At 34.9% G+C, this 25,510-nt stretch overlaps 1 protein-coding gene across 9 annotated transcripts in view; it reads left to right on the top strand.

Annotated features, from left to right (window-relative positions):
- Positions 1–3,044: 3,044 nt before the first annotated feature.
- The window catches only part of LOC123318719 (sex determination protein fruitless), a 74,116-nt gene continuing 51,650 nt past the window's right edge, over positions 3,045–25,510 (top strand). For 3 of the 9 annotated variants that reach the window (XM_044905427.1, XM_044905433.1, XM_044905425.1), the window contains exons 1-3: positions 3,045–3,104; positions 4,048–4,569; positions 4,766–4,954. In XM_044905427.1, coding sequence (XP_044761362.1) covers positions 3,060–3,104; positions 4,048–4,569; positions 4,766–4,954 — 756 coding nt within the window. In that variant the 5' untranslated portion in view covers positions 3,045–3,059. The other 6 variants (XM_044905434.1, XM_044905431.1, XM_044905429.1 and 3 more) reach the window with 6 other exon arrangements.

Here is a 25,510-nt window from a genome sequence, read left to right as displayed (position 1 = left end):
CACATGAAAGGAAGAGTCGAATGAAAATAGAAATTTTCATCCTAGTGTTTAATTCTGAGTACCTATTTCAATCCCATATTGTTGATTATGACCTATGTAACTTGTTTTCAATAGGAAATAAAAGGGTTCAATTCGAGATTTTTTTATTAAGACTCATAAAAGTAGAAACATCTAGATTGGACATTGGCTTATAGGTTAATGGCAGTAAAGCAGTACACAAATAATTCTACGTTATCTCTACATATCCTCCAGATGATATTCCAATTTTTTCTTAGTAACTATAGTGGCCACTTAAAGGTCCATGTCTATTTTAAAATCATGAAAGCATCACTGTGAACAGGTATTTTTCAATACAGTTTAATCCACCTCCACAAACAAAAATTCCTGTAGATATGCATCCATATAAACGCACATTATTCACAAAAACAGCATAAAATCAACCCAAAATGCATAACCTATCGACAACAAACTTTGACATTTACCGATCATCTGTTGCTTACGCTAATAACGTAAATTCGTATCTTCCATACGACTAAAATCTGAGCCAGATAGCGCAAGACGTTATTCCATTACCGCATGACGTTATTAACGTACGTTCGCGTTATACGCTTCTTCCATATCTCTCTATTGTGCACACTTCAACTCTCTAATAACGTCAAGCGCTAATAACGTTACGACGCATGCGTATTTCAGAGATATTGATATAGATATTCTATATCTCTGCTATAGTCTTACCGATACATACAAAGAATGACCCTGATGAAATCACTAATTATAGGCCTATCTCCATTTTGGGTGTTTTTTCCAAGGTGTTCGAGAGGGTGGTATGTGACAGGTGTTTTTTCCAAGGTGTTCGAGAGGGTGGTATGCTAGAATTCCTCGATAAATATAATATCATTGCTGACTCGCAACATGGATTCAGGAGAGGTAGGTCAACCCAGTCGGCTGCTAGTTCTTTGACTGAGTGTGTGTAGGTACAGGTCTCTTGATTGTGGTAAAAATGTTGCTGAATTGTTTTTTGATCTCTCTAGAGCCTTCGATTCCTGGAATCACAACTTCATTTGCGAGAAACTCCACAGGTTGGGCTTTCGCGGTGTCTTTTCTGAGTGGCTGCGTAGTTTTTTGGTGGGCAGATCCATGAGAGCTAAAGTTGACAATTCCTTCTCCAGAATATTTTATATAATCATGGAGTACCACAAGGCTCTATGTTGGGACTATTGTTTTGTTCCTATTATTCGTTAATGATTTGCCGGAATATATAAGAGCTAAAATATTAATCATGTTTGTTGACGATGTGTCTTTGATTTTGACGGCTGACACCTTTGATGAGATTATAGAGTACCTTCAGTATATTCTGGAGAGGTTTGTACACTGGTGTGACAGGAATGGCCTTATTGTGAATGTTGATAAGACTGAATGTGTTTATTTTGGTGCTAATGTCAGCTCCATCAGGGATATAAAATTACGGTTCGGCAATATGGAGATCCGGTCAACGGGTTCTACTAGATTTCTTGGAGTATATAGAGATCAATTCCTACGCTGGGATGAATATATTGATTATCTATGTGAAAAAATAAATAAGGCTTTTTATGCTAAATCCCCTATAAGAAAGTCAATGCCACTGATTTCTGTTATGAGTGTGTATTGCGCGCTTGTGAATTGCCATTTATCTTATAGTATTATTCTGTTTGGTAATGCGGCGAGAAGAAGTAGATTGTTTATTGCTCAGAAAAGAATTTTGCGCCTCATATTCGCGATCCCGCGAAGAGAACCGTGTAGACCCCATTTCATTGGGAACCAAGTTCTGACCCTTTCATGCATCTATATTTATAATGTACCTATTGTCATATATCAGATCGAATTTAAGTTCACTAAGGAAAAATTCCTATTTCCACAACTATCCAACTAGGCACACGGATGTGCTTAGTATCCCGGTTCACAAGACCAAAAAATTCGAAACATCCGCCCTATACCAGGGAATATTGCTTTACAATCATCTTTCATCTGTCTATAACAACATGAATGATGTTTCCTTCAAAAACAAAATAAAAAAATTTCTTTTGCAAAAAGCTTATCACAGTGTTGGGGAATTCCTGAGTGATCTGGCCACTAAGCCAGTTTAATTGTCCTTCATACTGATATATTTTGTTTGTTTTGTTATATAGATCTTGTTTATTTATATACACGAATATTTGTAGCAATTGTAACTGACTTGTCCCATACATAAGTGTATGTCTGAAGGGATCAATAAATTATTATTATTATTCTGAAAAATTGGTCGCACTGTATAACAAAAATATTCATATTGGGACATATCTGAAGCTATTCCAGCGATTATTGAATCGCTACTGTGAGTAATAGGAAGTAAGTTGTTCTCTTACTGATGAGCCCCATAGATCTTTGTGGAAAGTCATCAGTAATATCAATAATGTAGATAGCTTGAATTATGAACTAAAGGAAAAAAATTCATTGATTGATAATGTTATGTTAAAATTACGATTTTCACACAATCCCCTCAAAAAAATTGTTTTTAGTAAGGATCAATCAAAATTGTTATACTTTTTGTTTTCTGCTTCATGAATTTAATATTTTAATTGCATTCCAGTATACTTTTTACTGGGGATGGCGTAACAATATCAATCAATCATTCAAAAAATGGATTATTTTGTACAAGTGTTAATCGATACATAGCTAATGATTGTATGAAAAATCAAATTGATTCAATAATCATTTATTTTATTGAACTCTTTCTAGTAATTGATTCATTTAAAAATGCTTTTGGATAAACCTTATATACAGTGCTGAAATATTTGGACAATACAACCCTGTCGTTCTAAAAGTAAGACGGTTCTGCCTATTGTTAATGTCATGAACGGTGTGAAATCAGCTCAACGGTCCAATTATTCTTATCAGCTGAGGGATAAGTAAAAATTTCTATAAGTATCGATAGATAGAAGTCCTAATCTAAATTGGGATTTTACCACTTTCTGCCTGCTGTGAGAATAATAGAAAAACCAGTGACGTAAAGTTTGGTTTGGTTTGACTTTGACAGCTTATCTATGACGGCCACATGCACATGGTGTTCGACCCATAGAGATAATGCGGTAAAGGAATTTTTTTTAGACCACAGAAAACGAAATTGTATCTTTCATATTCATAACAATACAGCACAAAATAAATAAAACAAAATTCCCTGCCTTCCCTTGGTCCTTTTTTGGAAATAACTCAATCCAAATTCAATAAGAAAATATATTTTGTAACCCTCAAATAGTACGAATTCATCAAATTAACTACGAAACACCGAACAATTACAGAGTTACTGAACCGATTAGAGAACCAACAAAAGTAACTGTACAATTAGATTCCATTCTAATCATTTTATCCATGCAGGAGGTGAAAAATTGGGTGGCGTTGTGAGATGACAGGTAAGTTTTTCTGTGGAAATGGTTCGCTTATGCCTTTATGGAGGAAAAGGTGCTGTGAAAATTATATTTCCACGTTGTTATGTAACTATAACTTGGATAAACCTTTAATTTGGTTATTAATCAATCATCTCCTATCATCCGAATTTCACTATGGCGGTGATATTTTGACTTACTTATTTAAATTGTAGTAGTAGGATTCTACTAATTTTTGTTTTTCTCGATTATGATCGGAAAAACTAAAGGTATGGCTTCTCCATAATCAACTATCCTAGAACAATTGTCATTCTACTCTAGAAAGGATCCACTATCTTGCAGTATTTTCATGAAATTTCTGAAGTTTGTTATATTTTTAAATAAATACGTAAATTTCTGACGATATTTTCAACATACCAATTAGAAATGGTGCATTAAATGATTTAATTCTACACATAAAAGTATTCTAATGTCCTTATATTCTCTAATAATCATAGAGATTAAATAACTGTATATCAGATGCTCAATACAGTTTTAGGTCAACAACTTAGGTAGCTGTACAATATCCCAATTGCATAAAGCATGTCATCTAAAGTATCAGTTTCTTGATGATTTTTGGGCGAATTTTAATGTTTTTATCTTTCAGCAGGTTGAAGCAATGGATCAACAATTTTGTTTGCGTTGGAACAATCATCCTACAAATTTAACTGATGTCCTGAGTAGTTTATTAAGAAGGGAGGCACTATGTGATGTTACATTAGCATGTGATGGAGAAACCTTCAAAGCACACCAAACAATTCTTTCAGCATGTAGTCCTTATTTTGAAACAATATTTATACAAAATGCTCATCCACATCCTATAGTTTTTCTCAAAGATGTCAATTACAACGAAATGAAAGCACTGCTAGATTTTATGTATAAAGGTGAAGTTAATGTGTCGCAGAACCTATTGCCTATGTTCCTAAAAACTGCTGAAGCTCTACAAATAAGAGGTCTTACGGATAATAACTCCCTCAACAATAAAAGTGAGGAAATAGGTGTTGTGCCAAAGAGGGAAAAAGAACAAGATAGATGTTTAGAAAGGTACTCTCCTCCTAGTGAGAAACGAAAACGAAAGTCTGCAAGCTGTGATAACTCAAATTCAGTTTCTGACAGGTTTAGTGAGTCTCAGGTTAGTTCCTTTAATGTATAATTTTGAATTTCTCTGAATAAACAATTGAAATTATTTCCTTTGATTTGATGAAACTGACAATGATGATAAAAGGTCATTTAAAAACGCTAGATAGATAGGAATAATGAACAGTTTTTTAAAAATTTTTCAAGACTTTTTGAAATGATTGATTTTGATACAGAACTTCTGTTTGTAGGTCCCACCTCAAAGTAATTATAAATCGAGTCCCACTTTACCAAAGTTGAACCCTATATCACCGTCCGATAGAGATGGCTTTGGGCCAGAAGATATGAGAGTATCATCACCTCATATTAAGCAAGAACCAGCACCAGATTCCAGTCCCCTGATAGACTCTTTTCATTCGATGTCAGAAACACTTCAAACAGTGAGTATTATAAACAGTGGCAGTAATTTTGAATGAAATATTGATCAGAGCTTTCATCATTTTGAAAGCAAAAGAGATGGTTGTGATTTAATCATTATATATTATACTTAAATGAATAATAATGATAATGGGATTGTTCATGTCCATAATTGTAAATAATAATAATAAGAATCTTAATTTCAAAGTAAGTTGTTACGATCTGTGACAGTGGCACAACATAGAGTGACATAGTGTCAAAATGAGATCCATATATATGCTTCAACAATTGAGGTACGAAAATACATCATAGGGTTCAAAACCAATGAGGAGCTTCTTCATTTTCTGTTTGAATATGCTCATTTTGCTAATTGACTTTATTTCAGGAGGAAGATTGTTGAAAAACTTAATTGCTCAATAGTGGGCACTTTTCTCTGTGATTGTTAGATGATGGTTGGGGTTGAGATGTGCACACTGGTGTGAGCACTTATCACTCTTTGTCAACATTTCAGCAAATCGGGGATATGGGATGAGTTTCGTGGTGGCGCCAGGATGTTATTTGCTTCGTTCTATCCTTGTTCTATCAAAGGAAGTCCAATGATACTCCCTTGTTTTATTTTGTTTTGAGTTGATATCGAATATTAATCAACGAGTTCAAAAAATGAACTGGCCCATTATGTCAGCTGATGAATATTTGTGATTTACAGTTTAATTTTCCTTCTAAAAATAAATCTTTCGATATTTTGAAGTTTGAAGGAGTATTTAGTATTCTTCTTCAAGCTAATTTCTGTTTGACAAATTGTATTCATGAGGAGGGTAATTCAATATGATTTTAATGAAACACAGTTATGATGGGTCAAATATCCAATATATTCAGTTGACAGGAAGGGAATGTTCACCTCATCTACTCGTGAAGAATATTTGAAGAAAAGAGTCGAATAGATAAATGTATTTCTGTTTCTTAATACATGCTCGCATCACATTACGTATTTCCAATACTGTTCCTTTGAAATACTGCTGAAGTTGCCATGTGTGTCCCGAATGTTCGTTCATCTGATTTGGTTCTGCCTCAAATTCCTACAACACCGATTTCTTATCTGTAGTTATAGACAATATACATTGTCCATACAGAACATGTATAAATGAATGTTGTACACCTTTTGCAAAGTAATACATTTGCACACACCAATAATCCCTTATAAATACAACATATTCATAAGTCGTAGGAAAGTATTCAAATTATTTTCAAATATCAATTGACAATGCTCTGTCAAATTCTAACAGCGCTACCTACAGTGCGAAAAATTAAACTGATCCGATATCCCCGACAAAAATGGAACAAAATCGAATCAGTGAGTACACCATAGTTTTAGACATCTTAGTTGGGTTATACATTTGAATTACTTCTTGTAGAATATCCATGTGAAGGTCTATTTCCTTGGAAATATTCTGGATTTTTGAAAATGAACATCAGGCATTTGTAGATATGGAGGGCGTAAACTGTCATCATCTGTGCAGCCCTGAACACAGTCCTGCATGATTGATTATGTTTCATCTTGTTCATTACTCTGACAATTCTTTTTTGTACGACGAAAATTTTATTCATATTGCTATTGCTTCCCCAAAAGATAATTCCATACCTAGCCACCGATTCAAAGGTTGCAAGGTATAGAGCCCTGGTAGCATTTCCGTCCAGATATTTACATGTTACTTGAATTCCGTAGGATATCTGCTGAGTTTTAACTCGCGATTCTCAATATGACGGGACCACCTCATGAACCCATCGATGTTGACTCCCAAAAACTTCACGCTTTGTGATGAAGCTATAGACGAGTCACTGATATCTATATTGGGGTCTGTTCTGGAAAGGATCGTGCTTCTTTTTGATTCATTTAAGACTTCTTCTTCTTCCAGTGTCATGACCGTTGCGATCGTTGACTATGATGAGACCATGATGATGATGTTAATAAGCAATAAGATTATTTAAGACTAGTTGGTTTTTAAAATACATACCAGTTTTTGGTGTTGTCAAATAAATTTCCACTGTTTTCCATCATTTCAGGGAAAGTTTGACCACCAGCTAGGAGAGTAGTGTCATCTATTTTGATGAACGCCTGCTGGAGAGTTGTCTAAGTCAGTTCAGATATACATATATTGAGAAATAACATTGCAGGGATGCTGCCTTGCAGTATGCCGACTTTTGTGAGTGTCCTTGATCTGTAGAGCTGACCATTCCTTGATATCTCAGCTGTCTGTGGTCGGTCTGATAAGTACGATTCTATCCAGCCAAGGGCTGGTCCCCTTATGCCATATTTTTTGGCTTTCATTAAAAATAATTTGTGATTCAAACAATCATAAGCTTTAGACAGATCCAGAAACATGCCCAGTGCAATCACCTTACTTTCCAGTATATTGTTAATGTTCTGCGTGAATTCATGGATAGCCGTTAGTGTGGATCTACCCTGTAGACAGCCATGTTGACATCTACCAAACAAATGGCAGTTCATGAAATCTATTATTCTGAAGGACGAGGCTAGTTGAAATATTTATGAGAAGCTAGACAGAATACAAACTGGGCGGTAGCTTTCCATGCTTTCTGAAAAATTGGCTTAACAAGCTAATTTTTCAATTCTGAGAGGAATATTCTGAACTTAAAGGAGTTGTTGATGATGTAAGCTATTATTTCACTACTGGTTGGCAGGCTTCTCTTCATGATGTTTGCAGGAATTCCATCAACCCCACTAGATTGTTTGTTCTCCAATTTTTTGACAAGTCTTATGATCTCCACAGATGTAACACGATAATTGGTTATTTTCGGAGATTTCACGGTACTTTATATCAGGTAAAGTGAACGTATGCAACACTTGAGATTAAATACGGACTATTTTTATAAGTGAAGATCAGGCATTCTTGTATATGTACTGCAGGTGCAGTACCGTTAGTTAGTTACCATTTTTTTTAATATTTCTCCACATGATTCTGTGCTCTTCATATCATCTTCCAGATCTTGCGATCTTCTGCATCTTCAGCTCTCTCCAAACTATATGAGTAACCATAGAATATGATGCCATATGTCATCTTTGATTCGAACACAGCTTGGAAATTCCAAACAAGCGATACGCCCCCTGGTGTCAATTTTCGTAACTAAAAAGTTAATACACTTTTGTTTTTTTACATCGAGGAATGGAGAATATTTTGGTGTTTCAATAAGAGTTTATAAAAAATACGTATTAATCTATTGAAGATATCTTCATCCATCTCGTGGCAATGAGGGAAGCTTAGTGAAGTTTTCATAATTTGGATCGTTTGAGGAAATCTTCGAATATGATTTTCTTCTAAAGGTATCAGTTTTCACTATTTTCCATGATGAAATGAATATTGAGTCAATGTTTAGGGAAATATGTATTTTGGCCTCATAGCTTGGTAAAGTTTTTATACACTTCAAATTAGTTACGGAGGTGAATCAGCTAACCTGGATATATAACCTCAAAATGAAAGGATCTACACAAACAACAAATCTGTTCCCCCCAGAGAGAACTTTTTCCACCTAGTAAAAGTTGACATACATATGAATTTCGATGACAATCACACAAACTTCCTGATTTCCAGTTCAACTTGGACAAGTTTTCTTAGCATCAATGTTCCAATTTTAGCAATTGTATATAATGGAGAAGGCAAGATATCATAGTTGTGACGCCCATATAATGAATTTCCTTCTTCTATGATCTTTTAAAGAGCCAAGAATTTCGTATTCGAAAAATATTGCTCTGATTCAGAACGTAGTCGGAATTTTCATAGATTAAATAGATGGATCATAAGCTATTTTCCAGACTGTTCATTTTTCAAATTATTCCCACTCCAAATAACCACCAATGAAATGAATTTTCGCTTGTTTTCCCCTCCAGATCGCTTCTAAAATTTCTAAGACGGCGTGTGTATTTGTAATTGTCAAAATATTATTTCAATCATTCACGTCGTAATATTTTGGAAAATAAGCAGCGATGTGCCGTAAAAACGTGTGTTTGAAATAAAAGTGCAATTTATACACGAAAGAGGAAAGCGATTTATTTATTCTGGTAAGTTTTTGATATTTTATTCTTGTTTGAGTTCACGACTTTATGAAATCAGGGGAGGGAGTTAGGGCACGCCAGGGTCGAATTAAGTTTGAATCCCATCTAATGATGGGATTGAAATGTTGAGTTTATACAATCAAATAATTGATTTCAATTTTAGATTTCCCAGAAATGAAACCAGACGACAGCAGCGGAGAGTTGCACTGGGTCTTGAAAACAATTCACACTTCTCTTGTAATTTATACTCCAGACTTTAGTATAATGAGAGTAATCGACTTTTACCGTAAATTTGAAAAAAGATGCCATCCCGAGTGAGGTAAGATAGGTAGTTTACCACTTATTTAACTCGCTTTATTGTCTGATTATCACTTTCTTTGGAATTTTGCAAGTGATTTCTGACTACTTCTGAACTTGAAAATAATAGTAGATTTTTTCTTATTATATAATGCTTTTTAGTATAAACATTCTTCCTGGTTTCGAGATGAACAGTATAACGCGATATTAATTGCTTCAATAATGTTGTAATTATAGCCAATACTGTGCCAAACCTGTTATCAGTACTGGAGTTTTCGAGGAAAATGGAAGGAAAATGGGAACAATATCAAGAAACACGAATGCCAGTTCAGGATTTGCAGAAATGAAAGCTTCTTGTAGTTCAAGGATAAAACAAGTGAGGTACAAACCTACCCAGGGAGGTATACAAAATTCCTTATAAATTACTATGGCAAATAGAACTCGTCTTAGGAATGAAAATCCATAAAAATGAGCTGAGGTCATGTTTGGAACTTTTTGTGAAAATCAAAAAAGTTTCCTTTATTTCTAAAATGTATTTCAATGTAAAAATTATGCTACTACTGTAATTATGATTACAATAATGACCATTCAATTAGAGCTCGGATATTCCCATTATTTTTATGATTTATTAAATGAAAATGTCTGTTATCAGGATACCTCATATTTCGAAGTAAAACTTCAGTTGAAAAATTGTTGCAGGAGACAAGCGGAGAACAGAAATTAAAAAACAGCTAATTGACGTCAAAAAACCGATTTAAGATTACGAGTGAGTCGTCAGTACTTCAAGAAAAAAGTTGCTGCCCTACAAGCAGTTCCTAATTCATTGGAAAAAAAATTCAAGATGAAAGCTTAGAAAGCTTTGCTTAAAAGTTACATTATTATTGAGTTAGAGCTTACAGTTTCGTAAAATAACTCTTGATTATTATGCACTTCAACACCAAAAAGCACTTTCGAGGTGGTATAAAAATTTGAAAGGGGAAGCAGGTTGTTGAACTAGGTATTTGAGTTGCTGAAAAACACTGCTCTTTAGTTTATATGCAATATAACTTAATTCAATTTAAAACTGCCCGTAAAAAAAAATATTGATTCTTCATCTAGAATTGAGGGATTCTTTTATGAGTTACTGTATACAATAAGAAATAATTTCCTATTTAACAATCATTGGTTCATGTTTACAGTATTACATTACTGTTTCATTCCGCAAAATCTGTACGGAAGACTTGAGGATTTCTTCAATGAACAAACTCTTTTAGATTCTCATTATACAAATTCCATAAACTTCAGCTGCTTCCACTTCTATTGATTTGAGAATTTACCATTCTAAAGGGAATTTTTTTCATGAAAGTAATTTTTGGTTTTCAGTTAATGCTTAGTGAATAAAATTTCAAATAATCTGTATGTAGGTTAGGGTCATATTGACTATTATTTGTGTATGGTAACATTGTATTCAAAATAAATTCTTTTTTACATCAGTTGTTTTGGTATTACATATTAGTTCTACATCCCTTTGATTAGTTGTCATAAGAAAAATACTCGAAATCTTTGCAATGAAAATTGAAACATATTTCCATTCGATATAAAATTATTGCCGACTACCTGAAATATTCACAGTGTGACTAGTTCTGAATCCGCCCCTGTCCAGTTCCCCCACCCAAGATATCCAAATTCACATTTATGGCAGTATTTCGTGAACGCGTTTTTGTCGAGATGCTCTATCTCCTGTTTTATTAATCTATGGGAATTTTTTCATAAATACTAATGCTTCATGACATTTATTGACCTTAAATTGATAATAATTGTTGGAACTGATGTTTCCTCAGTCTATAGTTCCCTAGCTATCAGATATGGGTGTACCTTTTCGAATTGAGGGCCAAATCTACTTCTTATATTAACAACTTTTATTTCAATATATGTATTTGACAACTATGACAAGTTCTACTCAAAAAAACATTACACACTGACAACTCGACGATCAACATATATTCGAAAAACAAAGTAGGGGGATTCTTAATTCCAACACACTCCCACCTTGTGTCATTCATACATCGAAGTAATGACACAATCAATGTCCAAATCTTTCAGGAACTTTTACAGGTCTTCCTGATCTCGTTCTAACTACCGGATCTCTAGTTAACGATCTTTTTGATAACTGTTCCTCTTCACCTTTGGTATGATTATCGCTTTTCTTTTCTGTCACTGCTGGTCTTGGTGAATCTAATGACCTTTTCATTTCCAGTAATGAAATACGTTGTACTGGTCTCAGTAATTCACCTGTGGCAGTTTTCAACTTGACCAACCTCACTCTTCCATCACGTCCAGAAATAGTTTCAACAACTCGACCTATGGGCCATTCCAATTTCTTTTTATTGAAATCCGAGATCAGAACAATATCTCCAATTCCGATTGTTTCACTTGAGGTTTTCTTCGAGAAGAGAGTAAGTCGGCCTAAATATTCTGACTTGAATCTTCTGTTCAAATCATTTTTTAGTTTCAAACGATACTTGAATCGTCTGCTAAGATCTTTGGCTTCAACTAAATCAAGATCAGTTACTCCAACTTCTTTGATGTCTTGTAAGAACATTGCTGGTGTGAGAACAATACAATCGTTTGGATCTTCGGACATGTATGTCAATGGGCGAGCGTTCAGAACTGCTTCACAATCACAAAGAACAGTCTGCAGTTCTTCGAAATCAAGACTTGTTTTCCCAAGAGTTCTTCGTAACAAATCTTTCAATAATCTTATAAGCCGCTCCCACCAACCTCCCCACCACGCAGCTGTAGGAGGATTCAGCTTCCATTTTATTTGGTGTAATTTCGTACAGTTTTCAGCTACTTCCAACCAGTTTATTTCTTGCAAGGCATTTGCACATCCAACGAAATTCGTTCCGCAATCTGTATAGATTGTTGAAGTCTACCTCGACGAGCGATGAATCTTCTCAATGTCTGTAGAAACGCATTACTTGACAAGGACGATGTTAATTCAAGATGAACAGCTCGATAGACAGCACAAGTATATAAAACAATCCACACTTTCTCATTTGATTTAAGGTACAAAGGTCCTGCTAAATCTATGCCCACAATCTCGAATACAGCAGCATCACGGACTCTGTTTTCTGGTAAACTTATGGCAGGACATTTGAGAAGTTTGCATCTAAATCGCTTACAAGAGATGCAACCACTGATAACGGATCTAATAGTGCGTCTACTTTTAAGAATCCAATAATTCGCTCTAAGAATACTCATCAATCCTTGTACTCCAACATGATTATTCTTTATATGTTCTTCGAAAATCAAACGTTTCACAACTTCATGGTTTGTGGGCAATACAAATGGCATACGAAAATCCTCTGCATCGGTTCTATCTGAAATTTTTGTTCGCAATCTGATCAGTCCTTGGTTATCAATAAAGGGACATAATGATGATAATTTGGGATCTTCTACAGACTCAAAACTTTCTTCTTGTATGAAACGAATTACTAGTTTTCTTGATACTTCCAGTTCATCGACAGTCAGAAATTTTGAGTCTTCAGTATTTTTCTTTCTGCTATTATTGACAAATCGTTTGATCCATGCAACCATCTTGACGATTTTGCTGAACTTCGAAAAGTACTTGTAGTACCATACAAAATCTTTAGACACCGACAACGAGGAAACAACAGTTTTTCTTCTTTCGCAGTTTATTTCCTCTTCATTACTATCAAAATTCTGACTAGGCCATTGGGAAATTGGATCACACAACCATTTTGGACCCTCCCAACATCTTCCATCAGCTAGTGATTTAGCAGAACATCCTCGTGATGGAAGATCTGCAGGATTCATATCACCAGGAACATGGTACCAGTCTATAGGTTTAGAAAAACGTTTTATTTCTTCAACACGGTTCCAGATGAATGGTTTCCAATTTTCTTTCCTTTTGATCCAAGATAAAACAGTTGAGGAGTCTGACCAAAAAAATGCTTGAAGGTTGATTTCATAGTTTGTCTGGAAATTTCGAAATATTCTCACTCCAATTGTTGCAGCCAAAAGTTCAAGACGTGGTATGGTTAACTTTTTAATAGGTGCTACTCTAGATTTTCCTTCGATTAATCTCAAAACCTCTTGACCATCACCAGTTTCTGTTCTGAGAAAAATACAAGCTGCATAGGCATCTGCACTTGCATCACAGAAAACATGTACAGATTGAGTGGTCAATATAGTGGAATCTAAAGATATCCACCGAGGAATCTTAACGGATGTCAAATAGGGTAGTTCTTGTAACCACTTCAGGAATAATTCTTGAACTACTTCATCAACTTCCAAATCCCATCCCAATTTCGTAGACCAAGTCCTTTGGAGCAAAATTTTTGGGATCAGTGTCACTGGACATGAGAAACCAATTGGATCAAACAGTTTGTGTGCTGCAGATAATATAGTTCGTTTAGTTATCAGTCCTACATCCATTTTATCAAACCATTCTAGAGAAAGTTCTAAGGTGTCCAATTTACGATTCCAGATGAGTCCAAGGATGTTACTTTTTGCTTCGACTTCGACATTTTCTGGCAAAGAATGCTCCCACCCTCTCAACTCGAACTTTCCATCAGCCAGAATTTTAGTTGACTGTTCAATAAATTGGTTGAGAGCTTCTTCGTTTTGTACACTTATAAGAATATTGTCAACGTAAAATGACTTCAATAATTTCGAAATAACTTCGGGACTATAGGAGTTTTCTTCATGAATTGATTCTCTTAGAGTTTCCTGCAGATGAAATTCGAGGACTGCTCCCAATAGAAAAGGACTGCAAGTTACTCCAAATACGACACGGGCATGTCTATAAATTTTTATTTTTCCGTTTTTATCATACCAAAGAAACTTCAGAAAGTTTCTATCGTTTTCTCGTAATCCAATCTGAAGAAATGCCTTTCTTATATCAGCTGTGATTTCTATCTTATCCAAGCGGAAACGTAGAATCATAGATGGAATTAATTCAATGAGGTTGATTCCTTTCTCAAGGCACTGATTCAAAGATGGTTGATTCTTTGCTCCTGACGAAGCATCAAAAACTGGACGTACAGGTGTTGTGGTACTACTGGGCTTATATACTGGATGATGAGGTAAAAAATGACCAGACTGAGATGATGTTTCAAGAGGTTCATTTTCTGACGAACATTCTATAACTCCTTCAGCTAACCAATTGTCGAAGACGCTATCGTAGACGTTATAGAAATTATCCTTTTTCAACTTTTCCACAGTGTGGAGGAGTCTTTTATAGGATAAATCGAAGTTGGATGATAAAGGGGGATGACCTTCAATCCAAGGCATACACACTTCATATCGCCTGTCATCTCTTCGTTTAACTGTTGTTAGAAAATGTTCCATAACAAGTTTTTCTTGTTCCCGTTGTGATTCAGAATTTTCAGGAGCTTGAATACCAAGGACATCTAGGTTCCATAAGTCACATATGGACACATTTTTCGAAAACATTGAAGTTACAAGAAGGGATGTCTTAGATGAGTATTCTGATTTCAGTTTTCCCATGAGTGTCCAACCTAGTAATGTATGAACCGCTACAAGTCCACAATCCAAATCTTGTTTACGTCCGGAAAAAAGTTTTCCGGCTATGTCGGCACCAACCAAAACATCAATTGGCCCATCTGTAGTATCAGTAATTTCTACTCCCATTTGTTTCAGTTCATCCAGCCAAGGTCCCTTTTTCACTGAGCTTATGTGGTTGCAAATCAATGGTTGATCCAAAACTTCGAAGTTGCAACAGTAGTCTTCAGTAAGACTTTGAAGAGAAATTCTGAAGCATCTATGACTCACAGATTCAGTTTGTGTTCCTCCAAAAAGTGAATGTACTAGCTGTTCTTCTCGAACTGGAGGGTACCCCATCTCTTCGGCAATTTTTCTTGTAATATATGACTTGTGGGATCCAGTATCGATCAAGAGTCTTACTCGGCGACATTCTTTGTCCCCCCTCAGTTCTACTACTATGGTTTGCAAAAAAATTTCGGGAAAAGTGTGGTTGGACAGACTGTGTTCATCAATTTTTAAGTTTGGCTGTTTCAAATTCCTATCATTAGAACTCGATGATGACTCGACATCGTTTTTGGGACACATAATAACACAATGTCTACCTTGACATCTGTGGCATTTTTCTCGAGAGCGGCATCTTCGAGCTATATGACCAAATTTGGTGCATAGGTGGCAACAAGCATTTTCTGACAATTTCTGTTTCCTTTCTGCAAAACTGAGTTTCAACACTTCCTTACATTGATCAGTTGAATGTGAATTTTTGCAAAACACACATCGTGGAACTCCTTTGTTGTACAATTCAGAAGCAGTGGGTACATTAGAACTAGTACGTATGCTCCTATCTTCAGGCTTTCGTCTGTCTTTGAAACTGGACACCGCGAGATGAATTCTGTCTTCGTTCATCACTTCTTCTCTCAGAAAATTCATGAGAGCATCAAGACGCTTCTTCAAACTGCACTCTGATGAATAGAACTGACTTCTATGCCATGCTCGTATTAAATCTTCTCCTAGGCATGATTCAACCAAAGGGTATAGCATCGCAGCGCAGGTATCTGATTTTACACCCAGACTTTCTAATGCTCTCAATTGTGATTCAATTTTGTCAAAAAATGTTGATAGTTTATTTTTGGTATTCAGATTCATCAAAACTAGCTTGAGAAGTTCTCGGACATAAACTTCTAGTAACAAATCTTCTCTTCCAAATCTTTGTTTCAAACTATCCACTGCTTTAACATAGTTACCTTTAGAAGCAGGGTAACTTTCCACAATTTGTCTAGCTCGAGAGCCTGGTGTGGTAGCTTGAACTAAATATTGTAGTTTATCCTCCTCTTCTATATCAGAATCTTCATCAATTCTGCTGAATTGATTCCAAAATCCAAGCCAATCTTTCGTTTCACCACCAAACTGTCTGAATTGAAGTTTGGGAATCTTCAATTTGCTTCTGGATTCTGATTTCTTGGAGACACTGCTTTGACATATTAACTTATCGAAACTACATTTTATCTTGTGATATTGAGAACTCATCGTATTCATCAATTCCACTTCTGCATTCATATTCGCTTCTTCTTCTCCTGCATCCAACATTATATCAATCATGAGTTGATTCAGTTCAGATACTTGAAGCATTATTTCATCCAAGACTTTGATGCTACTCTGTATTTCTAGGATATCGCATTTTTCTTTGGAGAAATCTTCTTTCAACTTATCATAGATCCTTATAAAAGCTGTTCTTTGTAGAGCTAAGGCTCTCTTGGTTTTTTCCATACCTGTAATAGAGGGTCCTGTCACGGTCGCCATATGTTGGAACTGATGTTTCCTCAGTCTATAGTTCCCTGGCTATTAGATATGGGTGTACCTTTTCGAATTGAGGGCCAAATCTACTTCTTATATTAACAACTTTTATTTCAATATATGTATTTGACAACTATGACAAGTTCTACTCAAAAAAACATTACACACTGACAACTCGACGATCAACATATATTCGAAAAACAAAGTAGGGGGATTCTTAATTCCAACAATAATTAACACATTTGAATCCAGTTTCGGAGTAACAATAAGAGGTTTCACTTTGTCAATTTACAAGGCAAGACCTCGTTCACGGAATTTACAGAAACGCCAATTCTCACGCATTCAATCATCTGAGCTATTCCCGCCATGGGTGACCAATCAGATTGAAGATAGCAGTTTTGAACCGAAATATTAACATGCCGAAAATAAAATTAATTTTCAATGGAAAGAGAATCAAGTTCTTTGTACTCATGATATGAATTGAGATGCTGTTTTAGAGCAATTACGGAATATATTTGTATATGGAGAAGTTGGAATATATTCATAAATGATAAGGATCTTCCAAGTATTGCAAAGGGGGCGCTATTGTATGGACAGAACTTAAGAAGTTCTGCCTAAATTCATGAGTGAAAACTCTTGTTGTTACTCCTTGCTCCTAAGGTAAAGCAAATGGAACCTAGTTGACCACAAAGGTTGGAAATGTGCTCGCTCTGGTCGAAAGTTTCTTTCAACCTGAGACCCAGGAAATTACAGGATTTTGTCAGATTCAGCGTCTTGTTCGAAAGCTGAATGTTCTCTGCTGTTTTGACTCTACATAGAATGTAGAGTTATATAGAGTAGAACTCAATTTTTCGGAGTTTGTGCATAGAAGCATAGACCATTTACTTTGAATCATTTGTTAGCCTATATTAGGGTTGATTTTACCAACTCACAAGTCTCTGGAAGTGTCTTGGCTGCATGTCGTCTGCATATTCTACCATCTTGACAGTTGTTCCATCAAACATGTTATGCTGGTCATTTTGAAAGATCCCTGCTGTACTCAGGGGCGTTTCCACCCAATTGGCTGTGGGGGGTAATAAAAAAAAATTAAAAGCTTTTTTATTGCAAAAAGATTTGAACGAACAAAAAATTCTTAGGGGCGTGATTAATCGATTACACCCCCCCCCCTCAAACAGCCACTGGCGGTACACCTAGTTCTATGAATTCTTCTTCAGATATTGCTTCCTCCTCATTCTGACAGATCTCTTATTTTTGTTTACGATTTGTTAAGTATGATTTAAATCAGTTTAATTTTTTTCCCTTGATATCACGGGCATGTGGTTTTTGAAGAATGAGGTCGTGGAATATTGTATAAAATGTCTTTGATAGGATTAACATCAAACCTACGGTAGTATTTGTGTCCCTAAGGTATTAAGAATTCCTGAGATGAATTCGAATACTGCCGTCTGTGTTGATTTTTCCTTGAAATAGCCATGTTTAGAGAATGTTGGAAGAAGACTTACGGCCAATTTCACAAAGAATATAAACCGAGATTAGAGGTAGCTGGCGTTAACTGGAAAGAAACTCCTCGATATAAGTCGACCGCGCATCTTAACTAACAGTTAAAAAGGAGTGATTCTGTGATTTGTGGTTTCTTAACCATTTCAACTACAAAGCAGATGACAGTTTTAGAGGCAGTTTGTTTGAATTTTAATCTGTGTTGAGTTAAGGGTTGTTTATTACTGTTTTGTGAAATCTGGAAAGAGAACATAAAGTCTCGCTTTGAAGTTTTTCAGGTTATCACTTGTATATTTTGTTTGTTTATGGGTTTTTATTTGAAGCCTCTTTATGGGACAAGAAAAAGAAATTTTGCAAATATTCACAGACTTGGACAATGTCTGAAATGTTCTTTAGTGTTTTTCTGATCTGATTTTCCAAATCTTTGTTTATGTCCTCTAGGTTCTCTTCAGTCACATGCAGTTGCTCTTTTTATATGCTGTATTGTGATAATAACATAACATAACATTCGTTGGATCGTCCTTGCAGAGTAATTTTTATGGTTTGCTAGTATGTTATCAATACATGACTTGCTGGTAGAAGTTATTCTTGTAGGTTGTATGTTACGAGCATTCAAAATATCATCATTGCGTTATTTAATGACTGTCAGATGCTTCATTCCTTCAATATATTCAGGAATGATCTCATTCTGCAAACCGAATTTCTTTAAAATTGTTTATAGGGCTATCAGAGTTTTGTAGTTTTCATTGTCTGTTTTTCAGCCTCAACAAGTAAATGTTGTATTTAAACAGGATGATACATTATGTATCTCACGAAATCTGGAATCGGATACCGTCAAGTGGGGTAATTTCGGACGAAATATGAAGTTTTCATCCGAATACAAAAATATTGAAAAAATTAATATAGATTCTTTGGTATGCTCTTCAAACATATTTCATATTGAAAATAGTCAAAATTGTGGTAAGTATTGTTTTTTATTTAAATATATAGTGTCCGAAATTCCCCGCACAGCATCGAAATTGCACGTAAATTGAATATTAAACGTGTGTTCAATGAATTCGGACACCCAAAATCCTAAGATGAACATATTTCAGAGGTTTTTAATGGAAATTTTGAATAAAAAAACACGTTTGGATATTTTTAAAATACTTTTGTTAATTTTGTCAGAAATTGTAGATTTTGGCACACCATATTTTTTGGCCGCTTTCCGTATACTTAACTTGAGTCTTTTAACGTCTCTAACCGCCTAATCAACATTTTCGGCATTATAATACTTGTATGGCCTCCCTCCCAATACTTTTCTGTAGTTTCTGACCATTTTGTAGATGTCCGAATTTACCCAACAAAAGAAGCATTTTTTATAAAAATCTATATATCATTATCCGCAAAAGAAGTATTAACCTCAAATTTGGCCAGAACGTAGTTAATACCTCAGTTTAGAACGGCAAATGGTTATTTTAATCTATTTCATCAGTGCTGAAGGTTTCTACTAGTTATAAATGGTGATTTGCATGAATGTTTAATTTTTATTTATTATTAAACTCACCTGTACGAGGAATAAACACTACCACTACAACGGATTTTCACTTTAATTTGAAGTTTGTATCACAGTGAACATAATTACAAGGATACACATGTTCAGTTACCTATTATGAGATGGCACTGCCGCTAAATTTGATTTTACATCGAATTGCCCGAAATTACCCGTACTGTCCGAAGTTACCCCAATTTACCGGTACTAGTTCAGTTTATATTCTAATGAAAATAATAAATTAATAGCAAATTCAGTATATTGAATAACTTCAAAGCTTAATACGAAAGAAATTATCACTTCTGGAATTATTAACATCCTAGACAGCCATGGAAATTGAAACTATAATTCAGTTAGGTTTTGAGTAACGAATTTCTGGTTATATTGGTAATAACTCGTAGACCTACTATAAATGAGTCTATGCACTGAAAGAAAAATATTTTAAACTAGCTGACCCGGCAAACCTAGTTTTGCCATTTAAATTATTTCTAGGGTAGATAATAATAACGAACTCATCATTTTAAATTTTCGATTTACTCGATATAACTTAACTTTTTGTCTAAATGTCGAAAACCTATAAGTACTCTATGATTGCTCGATTGGTCGTAAGAAAAAGGAATGCCTTTTTTTCTGTTCTGTACAATTTTTTTTGGGAATATTTTGTTATATAAACCTTGCCCTAACAATAATAAACACAACAAAAAAAGAATTGTCCAATTTGGTGCGATCGTTTGAACAATAAAGCATTTTGAAGTAAACCATAGATCCTCTTTTATTAATATAGATTTTGTTCTGTTTGATTTTCGTTCCTGGTTTAATCGAACAAATCGAGAAAATAATTTTGAGGATTTTCAATGATGATCGAAAATTTCTTAATTTGAGTATTTCTTGTGTTTTCCGGATTATATTTTAATGCTATAATGGAACTAGGGAAATTGAGCATAAATTGAGCATTTTTTCGGTTGTGGAAAAATCTGCTTCACAGATTCAACTACGATCTGTGTCCTATGATATGTCGGGTTGGCTGGTTGATATAGCCGACCGACTAAAAAACTACAACATTTAATAGGCGAAACCTCCCTTCCCCGGAAAAGGCATTTCAGCCCGGACATCGGGTGAAGGGGCCCAAGTCTTTCTCCAGCTCTTGTCATCATCTAGTCCCTTCCTCATTTTGTCTGTTTCTGTCCTGTTTCTCTTTCCTTGTTATAGTCTGGAAATGAAGTCATAGATTTTATTTCACCTCTCTTGATTCCAGCATGTTCGGTATGATCTTCGATACTCCTGGTTGTGCTCCAAGTTCGCCATCTTTCGCAGTCGTAGAACAGGTGATCGGGGCTGCCCTGCTGCACTAAAAAAACATGTGAAATCTGATGAGTTAATTATCTTCATTAATGTGTGGAAAGTATATTCACAATTGTAGTGCTTTGAAAGAAAACGATTCATATTTCCCTGATTTCTAGATGGGGAGTTCTTGAGTATAGTTGAATAAATAATAAATCAATACCATATATTAGTGTTTATTCTTGCAAATATTTCTTCCGTTCACAAATGTGGCATCTTTTTCTTGCATTGCTAGAAGACTTCGCCTCAGTTTCCTTCCGCTTTTTCAACTGAGGAGCTTCACCACTGCAACTGGGTCCTGGTGCATCTTGTACCACTTTTTTTTGAGCTCTTTGGGTAGAGAAGATATTTTTAATCGATTCTGTATGTGCCCTTTCGTTAATTCAAGGGCAAGTGATTTTATGAAATGCCTCCTCGTTTCTTATCCTTGGTCTTTATTTCCTTTGTAAGTGATATGAGCATTAATGGCTGCAATATCAAGTAACATATAAAATAGTATCATAGGCCAACGATTTGTATTTCTTGATGTAGAATTAATATGTAACTTATAATTTATCGGCGATATCAACTCCCGATTTCGTTTCATTGTAAAAAGTTATGATTTTGAGTTTTATCACCTCTTTGGTGGCAGTGTCTATTGGCGCATGGTAGAAAACAAAACATTTTTTTATTTTTTTTTTGGAATATAAGATACTTTACCATTTCCAGTTGTAATTCAAAAATTATCAATTGAAATTCAGAAAACATCAATTGTATTTTGAATTAGTCAAATTCATTTCAGAAAATATGAAATGTAATTCAGAAAAGTCAATTTAATTTCAGAAATGGTCATTTGAAATTCAGTTTAGTCACATTTATTTCAGAAACCGTCAATCGTATTTCAGAAAATATCAATTGTAATTCAGAAAGGAATTCATTGAATTTATGAACTTTTATTATCTTAAAATACACTAAACTCTATGTATATAAACAAGATAATAAAACATTTCAAACGCCTACAGGCATGTCGTCCATGGCAATAGCAGCAGCATGGAAGGTGGTGCTATGCTGCGCTGTTCTACTTCATTTCCAGTTGTGATTCAGAAATAATCAATTGAAATTCAGAAAACATCAATTGTATTTCAAATTAGTCAATTTCAGAAATGGTCATTTGAAATTCAGTTTAGTCACATTTATTTCAGAAACCGTCAATCGTATTTCAGAAAATATCAATTGTAATTCAGAAAGGAATTCATTGAATTTATGAACTTTTATTATCTTAAAATACACTAAACTCTATGTATATAAACAAGATAATAAAACATTTCAAACGCCTACAGGCATGTCGTCCATGGCAATAGCAGCAGCATGGAAGGTGGTGCTATGCTGCGCTGTTCTACTTCATTTCCAGTTGTGATTCAGAAATAATCAATTGAAATTCAGAAAACATCAATTGTATTTCAAATTAGTCAATTTCAGAAATGGTCATTTGAAATTCAGTTTAGTCACATTTATTTCAGAAACCGTCAATCGTATTTCAGAAAATATCAATTGTAATTCAGAAAGAAATCCATTGAATTTCCAAACTTTTATTATATTAAAAAACACTAAACTCTATGTATATAAACAAGATAATAAAACATTTTAAACGCCTACAGGCATGTCGTCCATGGCAATAGCAGCAGCATGGAAGGTGGTGCTATGCTGCGCTGTTCTACTTCATTTCCAGTTGTGATTCAGAAATAATCAATTGAAATTCAGAAAACATCAATTGTATTTCAAATTAGTCAATTTCAGAAATGGTCATTTGAAATTAAGTTCAATCACATTTATTTGAGAAACCGTCAATTGTATTTCAGAAAATATCCATTGTAATTCAGAAAGAAATCCATTGAATTTCCAAACTTTTATTATCTAAAGCCCGTTGGCAACAGCCGAGAATTCTCTAGAAAATTTACTCGAAAATTCATGCGCCGTGAATTCTCTAGAAAATTTACTCGAAAATTCATGCGCCGTGAATTCTTTACCGTTAAATACGCACTTCCGGTAGAATTCTCTGTTCAGTTGCATACAAAATAATCTCTGCCGTTTTCTTACCAAAATTTGGTAGAGAATTCTCGGCTGTTACGAACGGGCTTTAAACAACACTTAACCTTATGTATGTAAACAAGAAAATGCAACAATTTAAACGCCTACAGTCATGTCGTCCATGGCAATGGCAGCTGCATGGAAGATGTTGCTTTGCTGCGCAGCTCTGCATAGCACAATCACCCCAAACCATTCTGGCCTGGTCAATAACATTCTCCAAATATGCAAGTTCTTGTTGGAAGAACTCTTGGAGGCACACTGGAATTTGGAAATTTACTTTCACATAGCATTTAATCTTCGACCATACGATTTCAATCGGGTTCAGCATTAGAGAGTAGGTAAGGGCTCGGTCGCAGCAATATTGCTCCATTATTTATTTATTTATTCATTTATATATAAACAAATCTCCTTACATGAGAAAAAAGTAAAGTAAACAACTTTGCAAGTCGAAGTAAGCCAGAACTATTACAATAATAACTCAAACAAATACATATAGGTACCCTAAAAATTTTTTTCCTATTTATGATATTCATTGAGACATCTATAGAACTGCTTGGGTTTGAGGACAAAGCTGCCAGACAAACTTAAGAAAGTGTTTGTTATTTTTAATGATTCATGGTTCATGATTGTTTAAAACCTTTAGTGGTATTATCAAAAACAATAACTTAATCCGCTAACGGTTTCCCATGTCTTGGTACTGTTGAAGTAAAGACCTAACCCATTACTTTGCCAAATCCACCGAAATATATCCTATTCAAGAATAGGATATGCTATCAATCACATACAACTGAAATAACTTAAAAATTATTTTATGTAGCTGATATCATAAAAATGCGTATTATGTGAGATATTCATCTGACATAACCAATAATATTATTAGTACTCTTTCGTATTTTCTGAATTACAAATGACGGTTTCTGAATTACAAGTGATTGATTCGGATTTACACTTACTCTGAATCTCAAATGACCATTTCTGAAATTAAATTGACTAATCTCAATTTTAATTGATCATTTCTGAATTACAACTGGAAATGGTGTAGTGTCATGTTCTTTTGAAAACCGAATTTGGATGTGAATTCCTCTTGGCCAAGAACTGTCACAAAGCTGGGAGGAAACTCGCGTTTATTTTTCCTCACTGTCCCCACATATGTAAGTTTGTGATTTTTGAGATCACAAACTAGTTCATAGCTCGTGAACCAATTACCTGCGGTGACATTTTATCCAATACCATATATTGGTGCACACAACCTTTTCACGACAGAGGCGCATTTGTTGTAGACCTTATAAGGACCGTCTGGTTGAATTTCTAAGAAAACCTTTAAATTTAACGTATGAAACATCTTCGAGTCCACAAGAGATAAGACTTTCATGCCATATTTAGAAGGTTTACTAGGAATGTATTGACGAAACGGACACTTTCCTCTGAATAACGGTTACATTTCGTCGATAGTGGCGTACATCCATACGGAATAATTTTTTTGACAATTTGGCGACAAACATTTCGAAAAAGTCTCTAACTGGTGCTAGTTTATCTTTGGCTTTTCTCTCGTTCCGAGTCGCTTTATCGTCAGATCTAACACTCAGCTGGAGAAAATGAAATCTTGTTCTTGACATGGTCAACCGGAAAAACTTCGATTCCGGATCCATCGGTAGCACACAGATCTTCTGTATTCAACTTACTATTTCGGTGATATCCAGCCATATATAAAAGACCATTATTTCTGTCGAGTCGGTGATTTTACAATCTATGTCATACATTTCTTTTTTATTTATAATGAATCTATTTATGTTATGGACGATTATGTCTAACATATGTTCATCAAATAATACAGCCAACATTCCAAAGCAGATTTCTCGTTTTTTGCCAATCCTTTCATGCCAGGCAAATGGCTAACAATAATATGTGATCGATGCTTTACTCTAGAATGTACATTCAGTAGCTATTTTGTCGTTTTGAGTTTCCATAAACGTGATCCTCAGTTTCTGACTCCTCATCCAAACTAAATTCAGATTCATCTTGCTCTTCCGCATCTGATTCCCCAACTTGCAGATGCTCTTCTACTAGACGGAGAGGCAGAGCCAAAAAAATTCTCTCAGGTGATTACAATCATAATATACAATAAAATACTGCGGTCGGTCAAGTGGATGTCGTGATCACCTACATAATAAAATCAATTTCTTAAGGCTGAAACTTTATGAATTTTTGTTTTTTGGTATGTAAATCAAAATTATGATAGTCAGTCAACGTCCAATCAGGACACAGCTGGTCAGTCAGCTTTAGTGCGCGTAGATAGAAGTTGGAACTGGAAATCATCAAAAGATGATGTCAGTGAAATGCATCAAAGATTAGGAAATTCTGTTTGCAATGCTCTTTCTGGACTGCATGATTTGACTGGATGTGATTTTAACCCAGCTTTTTACAAGAAAGATAAAAAAAACCACTGCAGATAATGAAGCAAAGCGAAGATTTTCA

The sequence above is a fragment of the Coccinella septempunctata genome, chromosome 8 (genome assembly GCF_907165205.1).
Source record: "Coccinella septempunctata chromosome 8, icCocSept1.1, whole genome shotgun sequence".
NCBI lineage: Eukaryota > Metazoa > Arthropoda > Insecta > Coleoptera > Coccinellidae > Coccinella > Coccinella septempunctata.
Note: the sequence above shows the minus strand (reverse complement) of the source record. Positions and strands in the feature narration are given on the sequence as shown.